General features: G+C 39.8%; 1 protein-coding gene across 1 annotated transcript; it reads right to left on the bottom strand.

Moving 5' to 3' along the window:
• Nucleotides 1-377: 377 nt before the first annotated feature.
• lto1 (LTO1 maturation factor of ABCE1) lies at nt 378-19529 on the bottom strand. Its single transcript, XM_034183802.1, has 5 exons — nt 19336-19529; nt 12429-12534; nt 11082-11152; nt 5908-6025; nt 378-1030 (listed from the first exon to the last, which is right to left on the bottom strand). Exons 1-5 carry the CDS (start codon nt 19392-19394, stop codon nt 959-961), a joined length of 426 nt encoding a protein of 141 aa, XP_034039693.1. The 5' UTR covers nt 19395-19529; the 3' UTR covers nt 378-958.
• Between the last annotated feature and the right edge of the window lie 204 nt (nt 19530-19733).

Raw genomic sequence — 19733 nt, 5'->3', positions numbered from 1 at the left:
TCGAACCCGAGTCACCAAGTCCAACTTCAGAACTTGTGCAAAACCGCAGCAAGGTTTAATTTACAGGACCAAGCCTCAGCACACTCCATTAAGTCCTTGTGGCATTTCAGACAGTGCCTCCTGGTGGTCACAGATAGAACTGAAATACACCCAACACTAAACCTATCCAGTCCTAGTGAGGAAATGTGTACCAAGTTTCACACACACACACACACACACACACACACACACACACACACACACACACACACACACACACACACACACACACACACACACACACACACACACACACACACACACACACACACACACACACACACACACACACACACACACACACACACACTTGCTTCCTAGACCTGGTGTGCCTTCCGTGATGGATAAACACAGGTAACAGACATCCTTCAATGTTACATTGTGTTTATTATTTTCCACTTCAGATTAATTCAATGAATTCTCACAATCAAGAAATCATGATTTATGTCATGTTTGATTGGTCAGCAGTCCTGCCAATCACATAATCTTTGTCCAGTGTCTCCACACTGGACACCTACAGCATTAAGATAACCACTGAATAATGTCCAATGATCAGGTTTTACACGTAAAAACAATCAGGCCGGCGCTCTTCCACCTCAGTACCATCAGACATATTCACTTCACACGTTCCACATGGAATCTGATGTCTCTTCCTGGTCTGCTAACATGTCGACTCGACTCGTAGCACACTGAGCGGAGTAAGTTTGTTGGCTCCTCCTCTTCTGGTTTAACAGGTTTACACTGTGAACTCTTCTGCCAGCACGCTGTGACTGTGGAGTCCAGATTACAGCTGGATCTCCAGTCACTGCTCCACACTGCACTCTGCGGGGACCCCCTCGCCGCCGCCGCCGCCTGGCTGAGGGATGGGCAGCAGGGTCACCATGTAGCAGCTCCACCTTCTTCTCCACTCAAGAACCATTCAGAAGGAATTCCCACCAGACGTTTTGACGTAATCCTTGAAGTCAGAAGGGACGTTCATCAAAGCGCAGACCTGCAACAACAGACCTCATGACAAACATTCAGAACGCACAGCATCTCCACTGTTATCCAAGTGAAAAGACACACAGCAGTTGCTGGAATTAACTTTGTTTCATACAAATACACAAGAATGATGGGTTTTTTTTAAGTTGTAAAACCAGATGTAGCTATTTCCTGTGAAACCAGAAAAAAAACCTGAAGCTGCTTTTACTGAGAATCTGTAAACTTTTTTTATTATTGTTTGAAGAAAAATGGGTTTAAATATTTGGCCAGCCAGATGTCCAACAGCTGAGCTGTATTTTTTGCATGGAATGATTGTGAGATATGAAAAGATGACAGTTTATTACAACTCCAGAGAATAAGTTGGGATGGTTTGGAAAATGCTAGTAAAAATATCTGCACAGTGATTATTACATTTACTTTGATTTTGATCTCATTGCAGACAGCATGAACCCAAGATATTTCATAATTTGTGTGGTCAACTTCAGTTTATTTGTTAATATACAGTCGTGTTCAGAATAATAGTAGTGCTATGTGACTAAAAAGATTAATCCAGGTTTTGACTATATTTCTTATTGTTACATGGGAAACAAGGTACCAGTAGATTCAGTAGAGTCTCACAAATCCAACAAGACCAAGCATTCATGATATGCACACTCTTAAGGCTATGAAATTGGGCTATTAGTAAAAAAAAAAAAAAAGTAGAAAAGGGGGTGTTCACAATAATAGTAGTGTGGCATTCAGTCAGGGAGTTCGTCAATTTTTTGGAACAAACAGGTGTGAATCAGGTGTCCCCTATTTAAGGATGAAGCCAGCACCTGTTGAACATGCTTTTCTCTTTGAAAGCCTGAGGAAAATGGGACGTTCAAGACATTGTTCAGAAGAACAGCGTAGTTTGATTAAAAAGTTGATTGGAGAGGGGAAAGTTATATGCAGGTGCAAAAAATTATAGGCTGTTCATCTACAATGATCTCCAATGCTTTAAAATGGACAAAAAAAAAAAACAGAGACACGTGGAAGAAAACGGAAAACAACCATCAAAATGGATAGAAGAATAACCAAAATGGCAAAGGCTCACCCATTCATCAGCTCCAGGATGATCAAAGACAGTCTGGAGTTACCTGTAAGTGCTGTGACAGTTAGAAGACGCCTGTGTGAAGCTAATTTATTTGCAAGAATCCCCCGCAAAGTCCCTCTGTTAAATAAAAGATGTGCAAAAGAGGTTACAATTTGCCAAAGAACAGATCAACTGGCCTAAAGAGAAATGGAGGAATATTTTGTGGACTGATGAGAGTAAAATTGTTCTTTTTGGGTCCAAGGGCTGTAGACAGTTTGTGAGATGACCCCCAAACTCTGAATTCAAGCCACAGTTCACAGTGAAGACAGTGAAGCATGGCGGTGCAAGCATCATGATATGGGCATGTTTCTCCTACAATGGTGTTGGGCATATATATTGCATACCAGATATCATGGATCAGTTTGGATATGTGAAAATACTTGAAGAGGTCATGTTGCCTTATGCTGAAGAGGACATGCCCTTGAAATGGGTGTTTCAACAAGACAATGACCCCAAGCACACTAGTAAACAAGCAAAATCTCGGTTCCAAACCAACAAAATTAATGCCTCGCAGATGTGAAGAAATCATGAAAAACTGTGGTTATACAACTAAATGCTAGTTTAGTGATTCACAGGATTGTTAAAAAAGCAGTTTGAACATAACAGTTTTGAGTTTGTTGCATCAACAGCAGATGCTACTATTATTGTGAACACCCCCTTTTCTACTTTTTTTTTTTTTTACTAATAGCCAAATTTCATAGCCTTAAGAGTGTGCATATCATGAATGCTTGGTCTTGTTGGATTTGTGAGAATCTACTGGTACCTTGTTTCCCATGTAACAATAAGAAATATACTCAAAACCTGGATTAATCTTTTAGTCACATAGCACTACTATTATTCTGAACACTACTGTACATCAATTTCTGAAATTCCAGCCTGCAACACATTCCAAAAAAGTTGGGATGGGGCAATTTAGGGCTAACAAAGGCAGCATTTATGAAAAACTGAGTCTTAATATTACTGTATGGCTTTGCCTTGCAATATGAAGCACCTTGGGGCAACTGTTTGTTGTGATTTGGCGCTATATAAATGAAATTGATTTGATTTGATTTAATATTCCTCAAAGAAAGATTTGAAAATTTTTCCCTGTACAGTCCATAATATCATTCAGAATTTCAAGAAATTTGGAGGAATTTCAATAAGTAAAGAGGAAGGGTGAAAGCCTAAGCTGAACTGATCAGTCAGATAGCATTGCATCAAGAGCTGTCATTCATCAATAGCTGATATAACCATGATGGCCAGAGATTACTTTGGCAAACCTTTGTCAGGCATTACAATATGGAGTTGCACTCACAAATGCCACAAAACTTTAGTGTGAAAAAGATGCCTTGTTAACCTCCAGAAGCTGCATCAGCTTGTCTGGGCTCAGAAGCATCTGGGTTTGCACATCACACAGAAATGTGGATTGTGGCCACATGATTAGGTACTGCAGATCTTTTTGTTTGAAGAAATAGGCACCATGTGCTCCAGTCCAAAATCCAGGGTCTCTCATGGTATGGGGTTGTGTCAGTGCCCTTGGCAAAGGCAATTTATACTTCTGTGATGGCAACATCAATGCAGAAAAGCACAGTGAAATTATGCTGTCTTCAAGACCACATCTTTTCCAGGGACATAATGTATTTTTCAACAGGACAATGCAAAACCACATTCTGCACACAGTACAAAGGCATGGCTGCAGATAAAGAGGATACAGGTAATGGACTAGCCTGCCTGCAGCCTTGACCTGTTCCCAATAGAGAAGGTGTGAAGAATTTTGAAACAAAAAACGCAGCAGTGATGACCCCGTAGTGATGCACACCTTAAGACATGCTTGTAGGAAGTATTATTCTGATTTTAATTTTCATTCAATCAGGTCATATTACCAAAATATGGAGACAGAACGGCTTCATTCTGAAAACAATATTAGTGTGTTAAAGGGTTCTATGCCCAATCTTTAGCCTTATTTTTCCACTTTATCTCTGTTATCTCAGCATTAACAATTTCTACCTCCATAATTGTTTTAAGGAAGCTGTACAAAATTTATTTAAATAAGCTGAAATAGCTGCCATCTCTGAAACACTATTTCAAAAGTACCATTCTGAAAATGGTTGGTACTGTAGCAGAAAAAGACCAATCAAAAATTAACACACCAATGTTGTTGATTGATTTAGACAACAAATTCACAAATTGGTCTATCAACACTGAACTACAAGTGGATCTCAAAACAACAGCGCTCTGAGAGCGCAATATCCCCCGCTGGCAAATACTGCTTTGGTACAAGTGTTTGCTACATTCTGAAAACTTTTCAAGGTATGTGATAGTTAATTTCAGAATGCAAAGGCCAACTCATGAAACTGACAGAGTCTAGATTTGTTAATCAAGGGCCATAACTCCGTTAAAATGGGCCCAACTTAAACTATATGAGAATATGTGTTTTACCAACCTATAACAAGGACTTGTACCAAGTTTCACAAAATTCCTCCTAAAAATGTGAGGGGAGTTGATTTCAGAACGCTTATACCTGTTTTGGAATGGACGGACGGAAATTGCCACGACATAATCCCCCTTTGGGCCTTCAACCAGAAGGGGATAAAATTAGAATATCATGATACAGTTCTTTTTTTGTCAGTTATATCAGAAAGTGAAAATTTTATAAATTCTAGACATTACATATAAACTATAAAATGTTTCAAAAACTTATTTTAACTAATATGTAGATCTCAGTTTAATTCCCAGTCACACTACATGCATTGTGCCAGTCCACCCACCTGTACATGGGTAAAAGCTCAGGAAGCCACCTGCATCCAACTGGCATCCCATACACAAAGAGTCGCAGAATTTGGGAAGGACGTAATAAAATCATTGGTGTTTATTTATTTATTTATCTGGCTGTTGGCAAGATTACGTCAAAGCTACTGCACAGATTTTGATGAAATTTTCACCACAAATAGACATCAGACCAAGGAAGACTCCAGTAAATTTTGGAGATGATCCGGATCAAGTTTTGAAGTATTACATCAAAACTACTGCACAGACTTTGACGAAATTTTCAACACAGATACGTATTAGGCCATGGATGACTCCAGTAAATTTTGGAGGTGATCCAGATAAGGATCTGGATTCTGGATCAACATTTCCCTTCATACAGGCTTTGAAGGATTACTTCAAAACGACTTCACAGACTCTCACCAAATTTGCACCACGGATAGATATTAGGAAGGATATTAGTATGGAAGACTCCACTGAATTTTGCAGGTGATCCAGTGTCGCAGGCCGAACGGTTCTCCCTAAAAATCGGTCCACCCTGCTTTCACTGCGCATGCGTCATCAGCCGCGGTTAACACATTATTGCCTCATTTCTGCTTAAAACTGCACTCCAGTCTTCATCTATCTCAGAAACAGACATTTGAAGCTTTTGTACAACAATCAAATCAGCATTATTTCATCATAAAAGACAGAGGAAGCGATCAGAACGCAACAGCTACACGAGTTGCTAGCTCTTGTGTTCACTGCGCGTCAGTCATTTCAAAGTGTCACAGATTATCACCTTGTTTCTGCTTAAAACTGACTTTAGAATGATTTTAGAGGTTTTACTTTGTCATCTGATGGTTAATAATCACATTAATCCATTTTATCGCTTTGGGTGTACAGAGTCAGTGTACAGTCCCAAATTACGCATGGGCAGTGAAGGTAGGGCGGACCAATTTTTAGGGTGAACTGTTCGGTCTGCGACACCAGATCAGGATTGGCGGACATCAGAAATCTCTGATTGCTCTTGTTTCACATGAAGTTACCTGTCTGAACTTGGCGCGGAGCTTCTCCATGTCCTCCTGTAATTTCACCGACTGGGGATCGTCATGCTGTGAGTTTTCAGTCAAAGCCAGGAGACTCTCCAGCACTTTCACACGCTTTCTGACAACAAGCACATGCACACATGATGATGAGATTAAAAAAAAAAAAAGTCACCAAAAATAAAATTGCACAACACAAAGTTGCAGTCAGTGTGCTGTCATGGTTCCAACTGACTACAGTGGTATGCAAAAGGTTTGGGCACCCCTGATAATTTTCCTTTATAAATCATTGGTTGTCTGGATCAGAAATTTCAGTTAAATATATAGCAGACGAACACACTGATATTTGAGAAGTGAAATGAAATTTCTAGTATTTAGAGAATGTGTGCAATAATTATTTAAACAAAATTAGGCAGGTGCATAAATTTGGGCACCCCTGTCATTTTAGTGATTTGAATACATTTAGCACTAATTATTGGAACACAAAGTTGGTTTGGTAAGCTCATTGACCCTTGACCTCTTTACACAGGTGAATCCAATCATGAGAAAGGGTATTTAAGGTGGCCATTTGCAAATGCTTCTCCTCTTTGCATCTCTTCTAATGAGTGGCAACATGGGAGCCTCTAAACAACTCTCAAATGTCCTGAAAACAAAGATTGTTCAACATCATGGTTTAGGGGAAGGATACAAAAAGCTATCTCAGAGATTTCAGCTGTCAGTTTCCACTGTAAGGAACATAGTGAGGAAATGGAAGCCCACAGGCACAGTACTAGTTAAGGCCCGAAGTGACAGGCCAAGAAAAATCTCATATAAGCTGAAGCAAAGGATGGTGAGAACAATCATAGTCAACCCACAGACTTGCTCCAATGACCTACAACATGATTTGCCTGTTATGCTATAATTTTGGACCGTTACGCTTATTTTCAATACAGCGTCTGTAATCAACCGTTTCTGCAGCGCGACTCCAGTTTGAAGCGTGAATCGAAGCAATGCTTCGATTTAATGGCTCGTGGCTCTTTGATTCGCTGCTGTTCAGAAAACCCCCCCTGAAAGCCATTAAAATATCATGAGTCACTTTTGTGTGGATTAAAGTCACTAACTGGGACTCTTGTCTTGTTGCAGTTGAGAAACGAGAATCGTCCTCCGTTCCGTTGTCACAGCTTCAAACGCTGTGCGGCTCTCTCCTGAGACAGAGTCTGCTCGGAATTAATAACTTCAAAACGAATTGCCGCTTTGAATAAAATGACACCTCTTAGAAACATTGCAATACAGACAATAAACTATAATAGACTAAAACGTTTTTTCCTCCCAAAATGAGACATCCTGCATTCTTTATGAACCTGATGTGGAGCGCAGCAAGCTGTAGAGCTCAGCTCAGATATGGAAAGACATTCATGCCAATAATATTGTCTGAAAGGAAATGCTTTTGACAAAAACTAACAGATTTTATTTCTGTTTATGTCCAGAGATCAAGGATCCACCATGTAGAGTTTATTATGTCCAGAGTTTAAGGATCCAGTAACCAATTTCATATTTATTTACTTTAAGACTCAATAAAATGTTGTTCAATTTCAATTTAATCAGCTTATAAAGCGCCAAATTACAACAAAAGCCATCTCAAGGTGCCTCACACAGAACAGTTCAACATAAAAAAAATTAAAATAAATAAATAAAAATAAAAAATTCAAATACTTAATTAAAAACAGAAGTAAAAGAATAAAACACAACAAAATAAAAACTACTCATAAGTAATAGAATAAAAATAGGTTTTAAGTCTTGACTTAAAAATGTCCACGGACTCCGACTGCCTCACTGAGGGCCATGTACTGACAAACCCAGAATGAGATTGCCCACTCAACAAACTTCCCCAGCCTTCTAGACATGATGAAGGGACTTGGGCTGTCGTACCTTGCTTTTCCCCTTTGGGTACCCCTAGAATGGCCAATTTTTAGCTTGAATTTTCAAAAGCTTCCCCCCTTGACATTACCACTACGCTAAAATTTTATCCTAGCTAGAACCCTGCAATCTGTGGTGTGATTTTAAGAGGGCTGTCCATGCTCAGAAACCAACAAACCTGACTGAACTGGATATGTTTTGCAAAGAAGAATGGTCCAAAATACCTTCAACCAGAATCCAGACTCTCATTGGAAGCTATAGGAAGCATTTAGAGGCTGTTATTTCTGCAAAAGGAGGATCTACTAAATATTGATCTATTTTTTTCTGTTGGGGTGCCCAAATTTATGCACCTGCCTAATTTTGTTTAAAATTAGCACACTTTATCCTAATCCTATAAACTTCATTTCACTTCTCAAATATCACTGTGTTCGTCTGCTATATGATATATTTAACTGAAATTGCTCATCCAAACAGCCAATGATTTATAAAGGGAAATCATGGAAAGTATCAGGGGTGCCCAAACTTTTACATACAACTGTATTCATATATAAACATAAATGGTAAATGGACTGCATTTATATAGCGCTTTTCCATCTGCATCAGACACTCAAAGCGCTCTACAATAATGCCTCACATTCACCCCAATGTCAGGGTGCTGCCATACAAGGCGCCCACTACACACCGGGAGCAACTAGAGTATTAAGAACCTTGCCCAAGGGCCCTTAGTGGCTTTCTGGTCAGTTCAGGATTTGAACCAAGGATCTCTGGTCTCAAGGCCAAAACCTTAACCACTAGACCATCACCTGCCCCTAAATCACAACAGAGAGGTTGCATGACCTACTTTTAAAGGGCGTTCATTCTTTATGATGGAAGTTACTACTTGTTAAGGGTTTTTTTTTTTTTAAAGAAGTCCCTCAGTGTTTGTCTGCTCTGGGTGCGTTTCTCAGACTGAGCTGGAGGACGCCACCACCAAAAAAAAAACAAAAAAAACAAATCAAAACAAATTATGCCAAATTACACACTAAAATTACACTGTTAGCAACATGCTAAAGAGGCAGGACAATGACATCATCCTTTCAGTTTTCCACAGTAAGACACTTCTGGCATTTTCAGATTTATGTGGTTAAATAAATTTTTCACTCATAAAAGAAAATAAACATTCATCAACAGAACTGACTGTTTTACACAAAATTAGTGTAATGTGATGTTCAATGACATCACGTTCGACGATGTCATGATGTCGTACTGCAGTGTCGTTTTAAGTTGCTGAAATGGTTCGGTTTTTGCTGCCCAAATATCCATGAGTGGAACTGGACAGAAGTGAAGTGTGTGTCAGCAAAAGAACTACCTGAAGAACAGCAGTAGGCAAAGACAAAACAGTGACCCGGTATCACTACTGGCAATTAATCCTCAGAGAACACAGCCACTGGACAGCAACCAAATCATTGATGCTTTTGATCTTAACCACAACAACAGGGGTATTGTACTGTTGTGAAGACATCAACGGTAGGTGAAAGATTTTTTTCATGGCTACATGGAGGTCTGTGAATATTGGTATTGAACAGTAGCCTAGGTTGGTGTGATTTTGGTCATTCTGTAGGTCATTCGTGACTGTCGCAGATTAGAATGTGGCGATGTGTGCGTGCCCCCGTGAATATGGCAGAAGTGTAGCAGAGAGCCATGACCACACACAAGCCCTTATTTCATCACACCCTGATAAAAATGACAAGCTCCCCCATAGCACCTGCAGAAAAAAAGTCTCTGGAGCCACCATTGTTCTGGAAACACATTCCTACACCAGCAAGAAAATGGAAGCTTCCAAAGCCTTGGAAGCTCACAAATGTTTCACAAATGGGCGGGTGGTTGACGAAGACAGAGTCTTGTTTTTGCAAGGGTAAGTTCATGCACTGATAAAATCATTTGTGTATTGGAAACGTTAACAACACACTAAACGTGTTCATCAGGAGTTAATACAAAGCAGTTAACTAACAATGATCATCTCCACTTGTGAATTATAACAGCACGGGGTACGTCATGGCGCCGTGCAGCTCTGCTATGAATAGAGATGTCATGTGAAATGAATGACATGTTTAAAAACAATGTTCCTCAAATAAAGACGGGAAGTGCAGTTTATCCACTAAAAACTCTTTTAGACGGCGGGCCCCACATCAAAATTATTTCCCCTTTTGGGAAACTGCTGAAACTTTCCTGCATCCTCACCCAAGGCATATCTGAGTCTGAGATCCTGACTCGACTTGAATGATTCCTTTCTCAGAAATTCACCAGCAAAAAAAAAAGAAGAAGAAGAAGAAAAAGGCCGATTTTAAGAGCTTTTCCCAACTGCTTTTTTATGCCAAAATTGAACCAGAAGGCCATAAATTAGCTTCAGCAGTGTTTTTTTTTGATAAACCAGGTAACTAGATCCAACACTTGTTTCATTTCAAAATACCCTCACCCCTACAGCGTTATGGAAAATGAAAACTGATGTGCAAACAATCTGTGTGTAAACAGATCCACAAATGTGTAAAAAAATGTGTGTGTGTGTGTGTGTAACCAGATCCACAAATGTGTAAAAAAATGTGTGTGTGTAACCAGATCCACAAATGTGTAAAAAAAAAAGTGTGTAACCAGATGCACAAGTGTAAAAAAAAAAAAAAAAAAAAAAGTGTGTAACCAGATGCACAAATGTGTAAAAAAAATGTGTGTGTAACCAGATCCACAAATGTGTAAAAAATGTGTGTGTGTAACCAGATCCACAAATGTGCAGAAAATGTGTTGTGTGTAACCAGATCCACAAATGTGTAAAAAAAATCTGTGTAACCTTATCCATAAATGTGTAAAAAAAAAATGTGTGTGTAACCAGATCCACAAATGTGTAAAAAAAAAAAAATCTGCAAATGTGTACATTGATCTGTGTGCATAGAGAGATCAACAAAGATCTATGCAAAATAAAGGAAGAAAAAACAATTATGTGCCCAAATGTGCACAAGTGCAGGTTGCTCAGAGGGATAAGGAGTTGGGTGACCCCTGTAAACCTCAGTGTTGCTCTCTGTGTCCTTGGACATGACTAGTCCACCCAGCTAAAAATGGATGCCGTCCTTGGCTGGTGAAGCAACCTACGATAATCTGGTGTCCCGCTTCTTACTATGGAATCCAGGGATAAATAGCAGCACTGGTCAGCCTCTGAGCCTACACAAAATCACAGTATCTCCAGGATGTAAGATACATGTATGAGGAAAAAAACCTACAGTAAGGTGATAATAGTAAATAAAAACACATACCTCGATTTGGGGTCAGTATTGTGTTGGAGGAAACATTTCCATGAGATGGCAAATCCATAATAAAAGGAAATCTGTGGATTATATATATTAATTATATATATTAAAAAAACTGTAAACTATCAAATACATAAAGAACATACACAGTGTGTTCTGTCACTTTAATAAAAAACTCTGGGTTGGGACAAACAACTATAAATCATTTAGTGACTTGTTATGATTAGTCAGACCCCTGGCAAAAATTATGGAATCACCGGCCTCAGAGGATGTTCATTCAGTTGTTTAATTTTGTAGAAAAAAAGCAGATCACAGACATGACACAAAACTAAACTCATTTCAAATGGCAACTTTCTGGCTTTAAGAAACACTATAAGAAATCAGGGAAAAAAAATTGTGGCAGTCAGTAACGGTTACTTTTTTAGACCAAGCAGAGGGAAAAAAATATGGACGCACTCAATTCTGAGGAATAAATTATGGAATCATGAAAAACAAAAGAACGCTCCAACACATCACTAGTATTTTGTTGCACCACCTCTGGCATTTATAACAGCTTGCAGTCTCTGAGGCATGGACTTAATGAGTGACAAACAGTACTCTTCATCAATCTGGCTCTTCATGGCACAATTTTTTTTCCTGATTTCTTATAGTGTTTCTTAAAGCCAGAAAGTTGCCATTTGAAATGACTTTAGTTTTGTGTCATGTCTGTGATCTGCTTTTTTTCTACAAAATTAAACAACTGAATGAACATCCTCCGAGGCCGGTGATTCCATAATTTTTGCCAGGGGTTGTAGTTGACAACTAATCAAATTCATAACATCAAATCTAAGCTGTAAAACTTCCCTGACTGTTAACCTGCTAAGTCGGGCTCTGTTGTGCGTCTTTGATGTTCAGCTTCTTTAGTGACATTACACGTCACTAAACACTATTATAACACTATAACACATAAATGTTCGCTTGTTGCCAGATATGGTGCATGCAAAAGTCTGGGTTGGGGGAGGACGACTGACAATTTATTTTCCATCATCTTGCCAACAAGTGCACATGCAGTACTGGGGAGGCCCGCAAGGTGACCTGTATTTAAGACACTATGTTCAAAATGAGAATTACACTTGACGCCTGTAGTGGGAGCCCAACAGCAAATGTTCCAAGGTGCTTCTTTAAAAACAGCAAACTACGTAAACTTCTGACTGATGGATTATTCTTCAGCTCCAGGCTCACTTCTGGAAACTGAAATTGAGCCTCAGACTTCTTGATTCTAACAGGCTCTAATAGACTGTTTGCTGGAAACAGAGGGCACCCACTGTGGGACTGTGTTCACGATCTCTGCAGTTACTGGACATTTGACCTCACCTCAGCCGACAGCTTTGCCCCGTGCGACGCTCCATGTCTGCGGCCTTCCTGCAGCCCCCGCTGGACTCCTTTCTCAAATCCCTCTTGATAACCCTCTCCACGGAACCTGAAAACAGCACAGGTTTCCTTCACTCAGTGGCACAAGTCAAGTCTGGGAGCAGCTGCTCATGCTGCACTTCACCGCATCCACAAAACAACGGAACTGTGTTGGGTCTGGACGGCTTCCACACTGCCAGAGCACCGGCCCATCCCCACCTCTCAAATGTAACAATCTACGTGCCGAAGCCACGTAATGTGTGGGCGCCCTCAGTGGCACGACTGATGCAAACTACATCCAGAACTTTTGTTGTAAAGAAGCCAGCTGCTGCTTCAATGAGACATTTGTGTAATAATGCCATGTGTGAGACAGAAGCTATGAGGCATGTGCCAACAATGTGATGTAACATGTTCCAAACATTGCTGTGTTCTTGGTTGGAGTGCAAACCAAAGTATCTGGACCTTAAGTTCTGTTGCTGTTAGTCAAAATCACGAGAAGGGGGTGCTTTAACAACACACCAAATCTGGTCTACAAAACTGAATGACACTTACATCCGAGGAACACATTTTGTCACAGATAATGTTTTTATAAAACGTATTAACTGACAGAAGTAATGATAGTTCTGGACAAGCATCAGATTTTATTTAATTTATGTACTTACTGCAAATGTTGTAAAAATAGTGGGAAATTTGTTTGTTTTAGCAAAAAACGGATTTTAGCTAACGTCTCCTCAGGGCTGTCAAGTTAAACTCAGTCACAAGGAACACTGACAGTATGCAGTTCACAGTAAAAGTATTTGCTAGGATGCTGTCATGAAACCTTTTACTGTGAAAAGGTGAGCAACATGATGAAGTATCTGATGTTGTTTAACTTTGCTACTAGTAACATCAGCGAGCCACAAACGTTACAATGTTAATAAAAATAAAGGTTTCGAAAATTAATTCCCAAAATTTTCATAATAAAAGGATGCGCATCATCGTGCTATGCATAAGCCGAAATCTTAAACAGATCTGACAAATAGATATGTGAGCCACATACTTGCACTCACACAGACGCTTCTTGCTTTATAGATAGATGCTTATTATAACATAGAGTGTCTTGATTAGAGAGAGTGGTGACATGACAAGTCAAAAAAATCAGTCACATGACTCATGGTGCCATCTTGGGCTCCAAATAAAGTTTGCTGTTAATCTGTCTGCATGTAAATCCAGCTATTTAATTTAATTTTTTTAATGATGGGTTACTGTGCATTTGGATGCAAAAATAGACAAAGCAAGGGCTTGAAGATGTACAGATTCCCTTCAGATCCGAACAGAAGAAAATTTTGGGAAAATAAAGTCAGCCGTGTGGGATGGAAGTCGACATCATCGTCAAAGTTTTAAGAGGTAAATTTTGTCTTCAGTCCCATGTACAGTAAAACTCACCTAAACCATCATCGTATAAACCAGATATTCGCTGTCACCGAGCAAAAAAAGTTTTTGTATTGTTTTCCATGTAATAAACACTGTATATAACAAATTTTGGACAACGGATTTTTCACTCACACTGGATAAAAAGTCCCATCTGATCGCAATGTATTTCCATTAAAACCCCATGCAGTCTGGACATGCAGAGGTACAAATTAAAGGTCAGCGCTCTGACTTTTGCCGATCTGAGGAAAGTGGGGCCGGAGTGTGATTAGATAAGACTTTATTGCTCTCACAGTGGAGAAATTCACGTTATGTCAGCTCTTAAGAAAAACACACAAGATTGGTGCGAGCAGAGGAAAATGTGCATCAAACAGCATGTGCAAGGATAAGCAATAATAATAATAATAATAATAACAATACAATAAAATAAGAAAATGAGGTAGAAATAGATTATATCTATATATATATATATATATATATATATATATATATATATATATACACATACACACATAAAGGTCCGACCTTTTATTTTTTTTTCAAACCGTGTTCCGATTGGGACCTGAAGACTGAAGTGCACCTGTTATATCAGACACAAAAGGCTGTGATCTGAAACTTTTCTGCTTTTACTCTTTCGTCCCCCATCATATTCTAACAGTTTTTACAGTGCCAGCAATGATTACAAATGGATCAGAAAAGTCTGCACATTTACAGCACAAAGTCGGTAAAAGAGGAAAATGTACAGCTTACCTTTGATTTGGAGGTGATGACTGTAGAAAGAAAGCTTGTTGGGGGTCAAATTAGTGAAGAATAAACCATAATCCAGAGACAGACAACTTTAAACTGTCACACGTTACTGCATGACACGGAATTGCAGAGCTGCAGCTGCATAAATCAGGCTTTAAATTAATTAAATAAGTCATCATAAATTGTAAATTTCTGTGACTTTGATAGCTTAATTATTTTTATATTTATTTTGATAGCACCTGTACCTGGATGTGTTGCTGTATGTGGTTAAATAATTAAAAAATGTTGAAAACATTAAAGGTTCATTCAGCAGTTCAGCACAGTTGGAACCAAAATGACACCATGTTCTGAGTTGACGCCACTCATTCTAATAGATAGACATCTGGTGACGTCACAGATTTCCCACAATTCCGCAGTCTGCCATGTTGTGAGTCAACTTTCTTTATCACTGATCTATTATATAGAGATCAGTGACATGCCACAATAATGTTGACATCAAAGCCGGATAAAAATAGCAACAAGGAAAAACCAGTATATCATAACACATTGAATCCAATTTGCAAAGCGAGGCATTTACAGAAAATTGCTGAAATTGCCAATAAGGACCCATACACAATCTAAAAAGAAGAACGGTGCTCGGACAAGGAAGTGCTCCCAGCCTTTACCTTCCCAGATCTTGTCAACTATTTGGTATATGGTGTGCGTACACTTTAGAAGAAATGAAACGACAATTGTATTTTCGTGTATGCGCAGACAAAGATGATTTGGGCTGCTGCCGGCGGAACAATAACACCGGGATTTACGGCGCGCCCACAGTTGTTGCGCTGATCCGCAGTAGCAGCAGCACTGGTATTTTTATTATTACTGAGCCAACATCACCTGCGAGCTTTGAATAAATCACCAACATCTGAGTGCTAAAAGTCATGCTGAAACGATGTGGTGTTCTGCAGCCTGCGCAAAAGCATTTCCGCGTTACACATCACCATTTAGTACAGAAAGGATCAAACCATCTTCCTCAGTCCTGTGCGCACTGGTCGCACTGGTCCTGGCGCTGTCGAGAAGGCTTGCAAGAAAATAAATGTGACAATGATAAAACGTCAATGATAAAACGCCAGAACTGAACCTGGTGTGCATTCACGGGAAGCCTACTTTTTAGACCTCTGTGTACCGCCTGTCCATGTAGGTTACCAGTCGACGCGCGATGGTCGCCAAAAAAAAAAAAAACAGCCTTTGGGCTATGACCTCAGATCAGACAACACCACCCGCTGAATTTAAGCAGCATATTAAATAAATGCCGATGATTTTATTACATTCTTGGCGGACGTAAGAGAGAACGTATGAGAGACAGAGCAGAAAAAAAAAATTCACAGTTAAACATCAAGTATTACTTCTTGCTCTGATGACCAGTGACAATATGTGCCTTGATTGTCAGTATATTGTCGCTTGGGACAATATGCATCTCTTTTGTTAATAAACTGAATCAGTGCCACACAACATGACAGCTAGAGCAAAGGGTCATGGGAAATGTGCCAAAGCGGAAACCCAACTATCAAGGCACAAACCATTTCACTCAGTGTTAACCAGTGGGCAGTGGATATTTTGATGGATACGTCAAACACGCACCTAGCGCTATTTAACCGGATCTCCTCGCTGATTGGCTAGTTCAAATGACGCCATGGCAGAGTTTACTTCAACATGGATATTGATTTTCATTACTGAAAACTGGCATATTTTACCATTCACTATTTTCAGGGGTGGACTGATCGAAGGTTTTGCAGACATGACAGTGACAGAGAAAAAAACAGGATAAACACACATGCCGACGTGGACTTCTGTATTTTCGTTTTTATTCTGTCTTGAATTTGCAGGTTTTATTTATCATCCCTGCCCAACACAGAAAAGTACCAAGACTGCAAAAATTATTTCCACCGTGCATGAAATTATTTTCACCGGGTGGCGAAAAGCGCCAGTGCAAATAATTTTTGCCACACGGTGGAAATAATTTTGGACATGGCTATGCCACGTTTTTGAGGTGCTTTTAGGGTCTGAGAATCCCTTGAGCTATATCCACCGAGTGGTGGAAAGCACCGGAGGAAATAATTTTGGGCGCAGCGGTGGAAATAATTCTCGCCACATGGTGGAAACAATTTTGGGCATGGCTATGCCACGTTTCTGAGCTGCTTTTAGCGTCCAAGAATCCCTCTGCCAGTAGGTGATTTTCTGTTCTGATTCAAATGACTTTATGGCACCCAAAACGGCATTTAAAGAGGAAAATTTGCACCAACACTCAATGCCATGTTGAAATACATTCTGTGATCACGTTATCTGAACTAGTCAATCAGCGAGGAGATCCGGTCAAATAGCGCTAGGTCCGTGTTTGCCGCATCTGGCAAAATATCCACTTCGTAACCAGTGTGTTGTTTTTAATTGCTACTTATTGTACTAGATAGCTATTTTTTTTTTCTTATTTTTATTGTTGTATTTGTATGATGTGTGCTTTAATGCTTATATGCAGTTTTACATGCTAACAAATGAATTATTACATCTGTTGGAAAAGCATTGCTCAGTCAGTTGCCCAGTTCTGGATCACTTTTTTGAAAGTCCCGCTATACGGAGCCATAATGCAACTGAATGTCCTTTATTGGGTATTATTGTATTGGGCATGTGGATGTTATCTAGCTGAAAAAGTCAGGATGGGGTAGCCATTCTACTTAAAGTGTAAAGAGAGATAAATGTGTTCAGCAATTAAACAGCAAGACATAACACACTGACATTTTCTACCCAAGTAAGTAAGTATTTTCCCACTCTAGAACCAAAAACACTGAATGGCTAACTCGCCTTTGCTATATCTTAGAGATCGTTACTTTCAAACTTGCAGGAATGAGTGAGTCAGAAAAGGCGCGCACACCACAGACACCAGATGTTTTGATTCATCTGCTGATCACAAGGATGGCTGGAACTGGTTGAGCTTGTGGTCGTTTGTAGACAAAACATCAGTCTTTCCATTGGTACGAAGTATTAGCTTATTCGCACTGATTACGAGAAACGGCGGTGCAAATACTACAGCAGTGATCCGGAACCGGCAATGATCCGGAACTGGGCAAGTGACTGTACTTATTAAATGAGAATTTGCTTAGTTTCGAAAAACACTGTTATACGTTTTTACGAGCAAAAAATGAAGTGTGGAGGTGAAATTTCTCCCAAATTAAAAAGTAAAAGCCCCCACATTCATGCCCATTCGTGATGTTGAGATGACCCTCAAAGTCCACGTGGCTCACAAGTACTGACACAAGGCTGCTGCTTCAGTGATCCACAACCAGCAAATTTTTCGCGTCGGAGATAAATGCGTGCAGCAATTAAACAGCAAGACATAACACAGACATTTTCTACCCAAGTAAGTATTTTCCCACTCTAGAACCAATGACACTAAATCGCTAACTCACCTTTGCTACTTAATAGAGATCGTCACTTTCACACTTGCATGAATGAGTGAGTGAAAAAAGCGCGCACACCACTGAGACCGGGTTGTTTTGAGTCCTCTGCTGATCACAAGGATGGCTGGATCCAGTCGAGCTTGTGGTCGTTTGTAGACAAAACATCAGTCTTTCCAATGGTACCAAGTATTAGCTTATTTGTGCTGATTATGAGAAATGGCGGTGCAAATACTACAGCAGTGATCCAGAACTGGGCAAGTGACTGTATATTTTTTTTTTTCGTTTTTGATAAAAAGCAGTGTATATACAGTGCTGCCTGATGTTTTATTTTATCTTCATTTATTAAGGAATGCCACCAAATTTGAGTAAACACTTCTTTTTTGCTCGTAAAAATGTTATACAGTGCCTTTCGAAACTAAGTAAATTCTCATTTAATAAGTATAATTTATAACATTTTGTGTTCAAAACACATTCTCGGGCACAGTGTGCATCATTCTGCATTAGAAGGGCTCCAGCAGGATGTCAGGAATGCCCCCAAAGTGACACAGACTACGTTTACATGCCGTTAATATTCGGGTTAAGGTCAATATTCCGGTTTCTGAATCATTAGGAATAACCCGTTTACATGCTTAAGCAGACAGAGTTACTCCTGTATACATGGTCATTGGTATCATTTGGAATATCCCCATCTAAACAGCGACGCATGTCTTCCACCGGTGCTTGATTTGGTCTGGCGTTCGTGCAAATCCTGCTTCGTGTAAAACCCCTCACTACACACTTTATACACTTTTCTCAAACAGGCATTAACATTTTCTCACTTTTCTCTCCTGTGTAAACACTCTCTTTTTTCTTCTGGGCGAGAAGATTATAAATAGACACACGCCGAACATAATGCACGTGCTCTCCCTTCGCTCACTGCCTCCGGGGGTACGGATGCGGGACTCGCAAAGAATCCAAATCATGGCCACGGAGCTCTGCAGCTGCGGTTTACCGAGACCCTGCGGCACTGTGAATTTTTTCCGCAAGAAATCTATCCTGCATTGCATTATGAGTCCGTATAGCGGGACTTTTAAAAAAGGTGATCCGGAACTGGGCAACTGTCTGTATTATAGCTATCTACCACTATATCTCGGTGTTAAGTACATTTTTTTTCTTTCCATCACTATATTAACGTAACTCTGTAATAACGTCGCTTTATTAAAATGTATTTGACTAAAGGTTTTGCTTAATCAGTGTTTTTGCTCCTTAGCGCAGCCGTTAGCATGCCCCGGCTAACTCACCTCTCATCTGCCATGACGATACTGTCAAATATATCGTCCTTTCCACGGTCACCAGACATGCTGAAGGACGATTAAAAACTCGCACGCTCTCTTGTGTTTACCGGCAACTGATACGAAAGCTTGTTTTTTGTCTGAATGTTATGAGATAAACTGGACAGCAGCACAATTACGCTGCTCACTGACCAACTTCCTGTTTTCCCCCGACGTTCTTTCTTCGCTCGAACTCAGAATGGTGCTGCCACCTAGCAGTGTGGAGGTGAAGTGTGTATTTAATTCCACCCTTTGATGAACGTCACTTTTGTAAGCACTAGCTGAACATTTGTCAGCACTTGTTGAATCTTTTTCAGCACCAGATGGACATTTGTCAACATGAGTTTAAGATATGTCAGCACTAGTAA

This window comes from Thalassophryne amazonica, chromosome 2 (genome assembly GCF_902500255.1).
Source record: "Thalassophryne amazonica chromosome 2, fThaAma1.1, whole genome shotgun sequence".
NCBI classification, from domain to species: Eukaryota; Metazoa; Chordata; class Actinopteri; order Batrachoidiformes; family Batrachoididae; genus Thalassophryne; species Thalassophryne amazonica.
Note: the sequence above shows the minus strand (reverse complement) of the source record. Positions and strands in the feature narration are given on the sequence as shown.